The following is an 11,128-nucleotide window of genomic DNA, read 5'->3' as shown; positions in this document are numbered from 1 at the left end:
ATAAGGAAAAGATCCCCACAGAAATAGGGAGGACATTTGATACAAAGAGAGAGAAAGGCAGAGAATATATAATCTCATTGTAAAAGGAACCACGTTGATACTTAATGAACCAATCCTCCACAGACTTGCCCGACGAAGATTTTACACTAAATTTGCGTCTCTCACTCTTATGTTAATATCTATAGCCCAATTATTCTTACGTCTATACTTGCTTTGCATTGTAATTGGCTCATAAAACCCATTCTCTTACAAATCTATTGTTTTGGGCTTGTTCTAGGTCATACTGTTCTAAGTGGGCTTGGGCCACAATTCTAGTCCTTACATCACCCTTTTTTATTTTAAAAATCCACCACAAAAACTTTAGAAACCAACCACAACCACCTCCATCACCACTTCACTAGCCACAACCACAACCACCACTATGGCAACCACAACTCACAGCAAAACAAAAACCACAACCCAGTGCCATAACCAAATCCAAAAAACTCATAGCCAAAATCAATGAAATCCATTGCATAGCCAAAATCCACTACCACCACCACCAATACAACCACACCACCACTGACCATCGATCCCAACCACCACCATCCACATCCACATCTAGCAACCCAATTTTAGCCACAACCCAACCCACCACCATGAACCTATCCACACCAACATTGACCCACCACCACAAACCCACAATAACCCACACCAATCCACCTACCCACCACCACAAACCCAAACAAAGGAGGAGGCACTGGAGAGAAAAAAAGAGAGAACGAAAAAAATAGGAGAAGAACAAAGAGAGAGAGAGAGAGAGAGAGAGAGATTTTTATTTTTTAATGAGACAAGAGAGAGACAAGAATAAATAATAAAAAATTATAACTTTGTTGCTACGGTAGACTACCAAAGATGGCAATTTACTATAGCAAGTTTGTTAAATTTTTTAACAATAGCATCACTGATGTAGCTTAGTTTTTGTTGTTTGTGGTGCTAAAAATAGCAATTTGGCAATATAACTCCACTATTATAAATACTCTTTTTAAATAGACTGATATGAATGCTCTTACTCCTTTTTGTTTGTTGGGGTAGAAACAAATTTTTATGTTAACCTTGGTTCCTCAATATTGCTTTCAAGTTGTTCAAGCTGAATCTTAAGATGCTAGTACTAGCTAGCTCCAAGTGAACATCTTACTTCAAAAACTAGAGGATGAGATTTGAAAATGCAAAGTTTAATAAGACTTTTTAATAAATGCTTGAGTTAATAATGAGAATGAGAAAATTATGTGAAAGTCGTTAAATGACTAAGTTCAATTGTTGATCCTAGCTAGTATCAAGCCTAATCAAAGTGAATTGATTCTAAGTGCATCATCTCAAAGTCAACTATCTTGAAGCAAACTAATCCAGAGTAAATCATCCTGAAGCAAAGTAATTGCAAGAAATATAACAAATTCAAGAATAATTTATTACTGTAACACTGAATTGATTTGGAATAGTCAGAAAATCAAGTTAAATGTAAACAAACACCTAAATAACTAGGCAACATGGTGACGCCAGGTGATAGCCATCTCGACAATTGTCCTAAGAAAGTTCAAGGGGAATGGGATGCCATGGACACCACCCCACCCATGTCGTGGGTAGCTTGCTTGAAGAACTAGGTGACATAATTTCAAGAAGGATTATCCATGATGATGCTAGTGATGTGGCGACGTCAAGAGATAACCATCACAACAGTTTTCCTAAGAGAGTTCAAGGACATGCCATGGGAACCACCCCACCCATGTCGTGAGTAGCTTGCCTGAAGAACTAGGCGACATAACTTCGTCACGAACAATCCAAGAAGATGCTAGCAGTATGGCGAAGACAAGAGATAGCCATCATGACAGTTGTCGTGAGAAAGTTCAAGATGATATGAAGGGTAGCCTGCCTGAAGAACTAGGCAACATGTTTGTGAACAAGAGTGTAAGCCCTACCTTAAGTGCTATCTAGGAGCAACCTAAGCAATGGTCTATCTAGCTACCCATAGATGAATGGTGTAAGTATAACACCAATTATCGTGCATCCACCAAGTTGACTCCTTTTGAAGTCTCTATGGACTCCCTCCATCAACACAATTGGAATACTTCACTAGCACCACCAACCTGGAGGCATGCAGTAGATGTGCACTTGAAAACCAATGAATAGTTCCTTAACCTCCTCAAGCACATCTTACTAGCTGCTTAAGTAAAAGGCTAACATATTTAGAATTTGTATTAGGAGATTGGATCTTCCTCCTATTGCTTCTTTATAGGGGAAAAAAATCGTTGGCTATTAGGAGGAACCTCAAGGTGTTCTCAATTTTTTTGGCCCATTCTGAAACATACAAAAGGTTGAGTATGTTTCCTATAAGGTGTTCTCAATTTTTTTGGCCCATTTTGAACCTTGAGATGTTCTCTATTTACCCATGAATTGCTCTAGTGCCCACTAATAAGTCAAGTAAAATCCTAGACTCCCAAAAGAATTCCAATGTTTAGCAAAACCATGTTATCATCGTCCTCCCTCCTCTTATAGAAGGTGTGGGTCCTACCATGAGTCCTACATTGAGGCCCGTACCTCTTGTGAGAGGAGGGAGGACTCCCTCTGTAAGAGTAAATAATTTTTCCCGTGCGACTTAGCGGCTAATATATATAAAACCAAAAGCATTTCACTTTTTGTTAACCTCTTCATATTGTGCCACATTAGCTTTGAAAGTCTTACAATTTTACACGTTTTAAATATATATATATATATATAATAATAATTGATTTTAAATTATATTCTATATTTAAAACCTCCATTCAAAAACAAACATAATCATAATAATGCATATTAAGCATTACTATAATTATTAAATTTCATCATTCTTATTAATAACTACCATAATTATCTCTCTCTTTTTTCTTGAAAACATAACTACCATAATTATCAAAAGTCATATTTATACAAAATAAAAAATGAAAAGAATCTCATATAAAGAAAGTGAAAATAATCATTTTTTTTAATTAAACTTTCTCGTGCATTACATAAGTTACTCATTAACATATATTACCATCATACCATTGTATGAATCACCAAATTATGAAAGTATGTCACAAACTCCCTTGTTATTTTTTAGCCTAACAGTTTCAATATTAATATCTTTTATTTTTTTGGTACACAATGTTAATACCTCTTTTTTTTTTTTTTATATGGTTGTAATTGTAATAATACTCTCTAATGGAAACAATCAAGGTTCAAACTCCAACCAAAAAAAAAAAAAAAACCCCCCTGCATTAATCGATGACGTGGTGCACACGCGTCGGCCCATATTGTCAAATTATACTAATCTGATCAAGCATTAGTAATCTCCCACTGCTCTTAACGTCATTACGTGAAGTCCCATCCCGCACTTCGGCAGGTGTTGAGTTGAGGTCACCTTCTTCGGTTTTTTTAACATTTCCGCCTTTTGTAGTTTTTGCAGATTGTAGTTTGTAGTTTTGTATCTTGCCGCAAACCAGTCTCCCTACTCTCAAAACAACTACCATTGCTCCTCAACACTTCTTATAGCCTCACTCCCACCAAACCTGTTTACCAATCTTTCTCATTTTCTAATCCATTTTAAATCTCAAATCCTAAATCTTTTTCTTCGCAGAACCAATGGATTTCTCCCAATGGCTCTCTTTGACCCTCATCTTCCATGCGTTCCTGTCTCTACCAATTTCTTCAGAGCCCTCTCCTAGCCCTGACGTGTTGCCTCAAATTCCAGTTGACTTCCTTGACTTGGCCAAAAGCCCAGAGGTTTTTGATTGGATGGTGGGTATTAGGAGGAAGATACATGAGAACCCAGAGCTTGGGTTTGAGGAATTTGAGACCAGTAAGATTATTAGAGCTGAGCTTGACCAGATGGCCATCCCTTACAAATACCCATTAGCTGAAACTGGTGTTGTTGGATACATAGGAACCGGTTTACCTCCTTTTGTTGCAATCCGAGCGGATATGGATGCTCTTGCTATGCAGGTTTGCTTCAATTATGGGATTCTTTAAGAGTTTAGCTAAGCTTCTTGTGTTTGATTCTTTTTTTTAATGGAACTATCATGTGAAAGATTGTAACTTCTTTGTAATATATGTGCAACATGCTTAATGGTCCTGGTAATTGCAATGGATGATGATAATTCCTGATTGTTTTCGGTGAGTTCGAGTTAGGAAGGAATTTTTGGTAAATGATGGGACTTGTTGGTTACAGGAGAGTGTAGAGTCGGAGCACAAGAGTAAAGTCCCTGGGAAGATGCACGCATGTGGCCATGATGCCCATGTTGCCGTGCTTCTTGGTGCTGCAAAGATTCTTCAAGATCATCGCCATGAATTACAGGTTCCTTTCTTTGCTAACTTGCATAGGAATTTTACTTATCATGCTATTTGTTTCTCTATGACTGCTCATGCGTTCTGTCAATTGCAGAATGTCAATTGATGATTGTTTGAGTGTCCTATGAGATGGAATTAGGACATTGTATATTAAATAGCAATTATAAATAAAAATAGTTTAAAGAGATGGACAAGTTTACTCTCATTTACAGCAACAGAAACCTCTCAAACTTTTTGGGGTTGGCTATGGATCTCTATAGACTAACTGACCACTAATTATAAACTCTTTCAGTTTACGTCGAACATGTCTATTGCCCCCTGTTTCATTCATAGAGTTATACACAATTATTTTACTTCATACGGGTCAGGTGTTCTTATTTACAATTGTTTATTTCCTAGCATGCACATATTAACAATTGGGTTGGCTGGCTGTCTCAAAGGGGTCTGGAAAGAATATGTCAGATCCCTTGAAATTTTCTGTTCATGGCCAATAACTTGAGTTATTTAGTTGGAGATCTGTATTTGAAGACAAAGATATCAATTTCCTTTATTAAGATACTAAGAAAAAGATAATTTTTGTAGATTTTTATTTATGACACAGATTTATAAATGTTTAATTTTCTTTTAAGTATCCATTCTGGCCTTTCCACATCAACAATACATATGGTAACTAGTATTAGATTACTGGAGTGCTCATACTGATATATTTGGTTGTGAATCTTTCTTTGTGAGTGTGTGTGAAAAGTTTAGTAGCACTACTTCTTAAGAGGCTAAAATCTTACTCGTTCCACCAATTTATGTACATAACTGCAAATGGAAAAGTGCAAATCTACATACAAATTATCTAATGCTAGATATGTACTCTATAGTAGACTAACAAGCATAAAAACCAGCTTTGGCATAAATATTACCCTTGAATTGCTTTTTTTCTTCATTTCTCTTTCCATTTCCCACTATACCAATGTTAAGTCGTTGTAGTATTTGAGCTTCATTATTGAGTATCACTCTTAAGAAATGTATTAAATGTAAGGTATTATTCGCTAACTATTGTCTCATACATAAAAAATTATTCTCTCCCTTGTTCGCCTTTGCATAACCAGGAGCCAAATTAATGTTGTCTTACATCATGGTTTATGTTGCTGTAGCAATATTCCAGTATACGTGTGTTTTCTCCTTAAGAAAATTTTCATAATTAGTTCTTCTGTTTTCAAAAGGGAACGGTTGTACTTGTTTTCCAACCAGCTGAGGAAGGAGGTGGGGGAGCAAAGAAAATGTTAGATGATGGAGCACTAGAGAATGTTGATGCCATCTTTGGGATACATGTTTCTGCTTCTTACCCTATTGGTACGGTGGCCTCCAGGTCCGGCCCTATTTTGGCTGGGAATGGTTTCTTTGAGGCAGTAATAAGTGGAAAGGGAGGTCACGCAGCCATTCCCCAGCACACAATAGACCCAATCTTAGCAGCTTCCCATATAATTGTTAGTTTGCAACATCTTGTTTCACGTGAAGCTGATCCCTTGGATTCACAGGTTCTCTCTCTATCTTTATCTCTCTCTCTCTCTCTCTCTCTCTCTCTCACACACACACACACACATCCTTGCATCCAGATCAAACAATTTTTTGTAAGTCATAAGAACAAAGTTTATTTCCTTGTATCAGATTTTTTTTTCTTTTTTGTTTTGGTGGGTTTTGTGGGGGGTGGGGGTGGGTGTGTTGCGGTAGCCTAAGCCTTCACATCGAAACACAAATAAAAAGTGCAGCATTACAAAACCTATCTTATTCCTGCATCAATACCCTTACAGAGACTCCCATCAATACCCTTGGCCTTGTCATTAAGTTTTTCAAATAGTTTTCATATGTGGTATCTGTCTTGTGCTACTTCTTAAAAAAAAAAAAAATCCGATTTGAAAGTTTCATTCCCCCATCTGTCTTCTGTCTTTTCAGCATCTGCAAATAGTTTCACACGGAACTAATTGCATAGATTATAATTATATATATATATATAGCTTAGTTAGATTACTTCCTGTTGACACTACCTATTCCTATATGTATCTACCAACATGGCAACATGCACTTGGGTTTTTTTCCCTAGCGAGTGAAAAGAAAATACATATTTTCAATTGTCAATATATTTTAATACTTTCTTTGCAATAATTTCATCTTTTATTGCAGGTAGTTACAGTTGGAAAATTCCAAGGAGGTGGTGCATTCAATGTTATTCCAGATTCTGTCACAATTGGTGGCACATTCAGGGCATTTTCAAAGGAAAGCTTTATCCAACTTAAACAAAGAATTGAAGAGGTAAATGTATTGAATGCTACTGATTCAGAGGTCCTTTATGCTGTGTTTGGAAGTTTGGTGGGAGAGAAGAGTAGAGGAGAATGGTTATCCTCCACCTTGTTTTGATGTTTTTAAAATTAAGTAAGGGGGGGAATAATTAGTTTTTTCATAGTTTGTAATTTTGTTAATATGGTAAGGATAAATTTGGTAATTCATTTGGTCAAGCATTTCTATGCTCTACTCTCCCTCCAAATCTCACCAATCTAGGAGAATTAAAAATGAGGGGTTAGAAGTAGTTAGAACCACTCCAAACCCCTCCAAATCTCTCCCCCTCCTCCTTTAAAAAACATCCAAACAAGGTAATTTAAATTACTCTCGCTCCCTCCCTCCCTCCCTCCCCTCTACTCCCCTCCATCCAAACAAGCTATTAATTTAGGCAACCAATCTGCCCTTTTTTTCATTTTCCACCTTGACTAGAGGGTGGGCAATACAAGAAAGGTAGCTCTCTGATGCAGATTGGATAAGGGAGAAGAAAATATTTTAATATTTTATGTTGTTTTCTCTTGCCCTTAACCAATCTACATCACTAACAGGGGACTAACAATATCTAGGGACTAAGTTGGGTATTGGGACCATGTTGGTCAGTTTTGACTTCTTGGACCTAGTTGGCATTAGTCCAAACCTCAGGATAGGCTAATAAAATTTACCCAAAAGAAAATTAGAATATCCTTTTTGTTCCTAGCTTGCTAGCTCTCTTCTTGTTACATTTTATATAACATACGTTCTACTCCTACATTGAATTTCAATTCTCTTAAAATGCAAGTGCAGGTTATCACGAAACAAGCCAGCGTGCAGAGGTGCAATGCAACTGTCATCTTCAATGAAAATGAGAAGCCCTTTTACCCAGTGACTGTAAACGACAAAGATCTGCATGAACTCTTCCAAAAAGTTGCTGGGGACATACTGGGTGCCCAGAACATATTAGATAAGCAACCGACAATGGGAGCAGAAGACTTCTCATTCTATGCAGAGGTGATTCCAGGATACTTCATCTCTCTAGGGATGAAGAATGAGACCCAAGGAAGGTTTGAATCAGGGCATTCATCCAACTTCAGGGTCAATGAAGATGCGCTTCCCTATGGAGCAGCATTACATGCATCATTAGCCACAAGATACATCCTGGAGAAACAATCCAAACCTAATCTGCCAAAGGGAAGCTTTCATGATGATTTGTGAATGCTTTTACTCATATAAAGCACTGTTGAGATTTTGAACTGCATTGTATATTGGATACTAGAAAATGCAACAATTGTAAATTGAATTTGTTATCAATCATTTAAGACAACCTATCTCAAGTTGAATTCCAGAATGTGCTTTTTTTTCCCCGAGATAAGTTTATACTTTCAAATAGATGTTAAATTTGGCTGGTCCAAAATTTTGGAATTTGACTAACATATTGTTTATTTTTCTGTTCATATTAACTTTGTGTGTGTCTGCACGCACTTACAAGTGGGGGAGGAGGGTTTGTGAGATCCAATAGCTGCTTTTGTCACAACATGTTAGATCTGATAATCCTAATATCCTTGATTCCTCACCCAGTCATCACTGGTATCCTTTGTACCTTTGCCTTGCCTTCAACTCAGAGCCACTTCTAGCAGGATCCTTTCCATGATGGCAATGCAAGTTCTCCTTGAACTCTTGACAAAGGATTAGGAAAGAACATCTTTAGACTTGGACCAAGGTGGTCACTATGCACCTTCCTCAACTCAAAATGATTAGTAACTTTATTACTAGGGTAGCACCTTATCTTGTCGAGGGATTATTCTACTAGTCTTTTACCCCGCATCCACATGGTTATGGGATCATCTTTATATGAAATGGATCTATTTTATGGTCCAATTATATGTACAAATCTAAAGGTATATTCAGTACCATATCATTTAAAATTTTAAATGATAAGACACTTTGTACAGTTAGATTCAAAAAGTTGAAATCTTATCTATGAAGTGGACTCTCTCCATTTTCAAGTGAAATGGAAAGGATCCTATTCACACACACATATAAACACACTAAACCCACAATTGAGTGATCAATGAAAGTATGAAAAATCCTTTTCTATACATCCATACGAAGCAAGGGTAACCAAAAGAGAGTTACATAATATAGGTTTAGTTCTTGAATCATTTAGCTAAGTTCACTAGAAATAAAAATAAAAATAAAATGCAAGTTGGGTCTTCTTATTACAATTAGTGATCAGGAAACTACAAACTTAAAAACCTTAGATTAATCTTTTAGGCTCTGACTTGCATTAAAAGGGTGCGAATGGCATTGAACTTGTGGAAAAGAGAAAGACCTGAGGATGAATTGGTTCCTGATGATAGCAGAGGAGAAAGGAGTCAATGGGTCAAGTGACTAACAATGGGGGTAAGTGGCAACATAAGGGGGTTTATTCCAATGAAAATTTAGTGCCCATTTGGTAAGAGATTTCTAGTAACGTTATTGTTGTTTTGTGAAAATACGTGTTGATGAAAAGAGTGTGTAGAAAAATATGTAATGTAAACACTGATAACTATTGATTAAACTGTTGGTGTGTGTGTGTGTGTGTTCCAAACACTTTTATCCTTATTTATTTTCTAACCGTTGGAAATTTATGAATAAAATAACTGTTAGACAATTATGAGAAAGATAGTCGTTGGGCAATTATGGGAAAAATAGCCCTTAGGCAATAATTGATAATAAAGTCGTTGGGCTTTTAAGAGTTATTAGTAACCAATAACTATAGACTATTATCTTCATAAGTAATCTATATAATACTCATCATAACACATTTTCTAAAGGGTCTTTTTACCACTCTATATTTTAGATATACACAATTCTACTATCTTTCTCTCCCACATATTTTTCTACAAGAATATTTGTTCTAAGGAAAGGCAATAGAGGGTTGTTCTTAAACCTTTTGTGAGTGGAAGTACGTACATCACAAAGGTCGACGCTATAGTCTAATCCTGGGGGATTGTTTGGCCAAGAGAACCAATCGCACTAAATTTTACTTTGGGTGGCACAAATCAACCTTTAAAGACAACGTTCATTGCGTGATTCTATAGCACTGTGAGATTGTTCCTAATTTTACTTAAATTTATATTATTATTGCTTATTTACATTCTTGCTAATTATTTGGGATATTGTTTGTTGTATCAAACTTGTTTATTCACTATTATTTTTTCAACAATCTTAAAGGTTGATTTCATGCTTCAAAATGGATAAACAAGTTACTGATCATGAAATTTTATACTGTGATATGATATTATGTTTATAAAGAAAAAATGCTAGTAGTTATATTCTTAGATATAATTACTTATATCTTTTGTGGAGTTTATTTTGCTATCTAGTTTATCTAAACAATTTGGTGGGCTAATATTTTAGAAGAAAAAATAAATGACATCCATCCAAATGTGATTTTGATTCTCTAATCTAAATCAATGTGTGAATAATATTATGTAACGTTGTATTGATATGTGGATATCAACTTATTGCATTTGCAATTATGTGATACGATATGTGTATTATATTTTGTAAAATTGTTTTATGTCTATTGAAATCTGAGGAACATGAGATTGAAGAAAAACGTATGTGTTTTGAAAAATGTTTTTTGGAATTCAAAAAAAAAAAAGTTAGCCATAATTTTTATGAGAAATGAGATAAAATTTTATTTTTTGGTACAATTCTAAAAAAGGAAAAAAAAAATGGTGAAGACTTATGGTGAAGGCATTCCTATTGTTAAGTGGAATCAATAGTGCCGTATCAACTTGGTACTCCTTTTGTATTATGAAGATACAATGATACCATAATTTAATTAAATTTTATTTTCCTTGCTAAAGTATTCAAGCAATCATTTATGGTCAAGTGAAAAAGAAATTGTGGATGATTAAACGTTTTTATTATACAATTGTGGTATAATGATGTCAAATTTTACAAAATATTAAGTGTCTTATTCTTGTAAAATTTTGGACGTTCCTAAGAGTGGTTTCTAGTAGCTAGATGCTATTGGTTGTATGTACAAAAGCTATTATTTTTACATCTCTTGACACAAATATATGAAATGAGAAATTATGGAAAAATAATTAAAATTTTCTTTATATACATTAAAAAAAAAATGATCCAACTAGTATTTTGGGCTAGTGGATAAGATTTAGTGGGAATAAATATTCCTTTTATCCACCAAGTGCAAGAGTGATATTGAAAAAAAAAATATATATATATATATACATATTTTTATTAGCTATATGTGTTGTTTTGAGATGGTGGATAGGTTTTTATGAATTTGAAACAAAAATACCTTGCAAATATGTAACAAGGGGAACCAAACTCTTTAGTTTGGTACATAGTAATTTGGATGATTTAAAACATACAATGACTAGAGGTGATAAAAGATTTTATGTAATCTTTGTTGATGACCATTCTATTTTTACTTAGCTTTGTTTATTAGGAACCAAAGATGAAATTATGG

General features: G+C 35.1%; 1 protein-coding gene across 1 annotated transcript; it reads left to right on the top strand.

The window, feature by feature from the left end:
- The first annotated feature begins 3,357 nt into the window (after window positions 1-3,357).
- LOC111982956 (IAA-amino acid hydrolase ILR1-like 4) lies at window positions 3,358-7,990 on the top strand. Its single transcript, XM_024014574.2, has 5 exons — window positions 3,358-3,996; window positions 4,223-4,348; window positions 5,556-5,870; window positions 6,514-6,642; window positions 7,450-7,990. The coding sequence occupies exons 1-5, from the start codon at window positions 3,637-3,639 to the stop codon at window positions 7,855-7,857; spliced, it is 1,338 nt and encodes a 445-aa protein (XP_023870342.2). The 5' UTR covers window positions 3,358-3,636; the 3' UTR covers window positions 7,858-7,990.
- Window positions 7,991-11,128: the final 3,138 nt, after the last annotated feature.

Source organism: Quercus suber, unplaced genomic scaffold (genome assembly GCF_002906115.3).
Source record: "Quercus suber isolate HL8 unplaced genomic scaffold, Cork oak 2.0 scaffold_757, whole genome shotgun sequence".
NCBI lineage: Eukaryota > Viridiplantae > Streptophyta > Magnoliopsida > Fagales > Fagaceae > Quercus > Quercus suber.
Note: the sequence above shows the minus strand (reverse complement) of the source record. Positions and strands in the feature narration are given on the sequence as shown.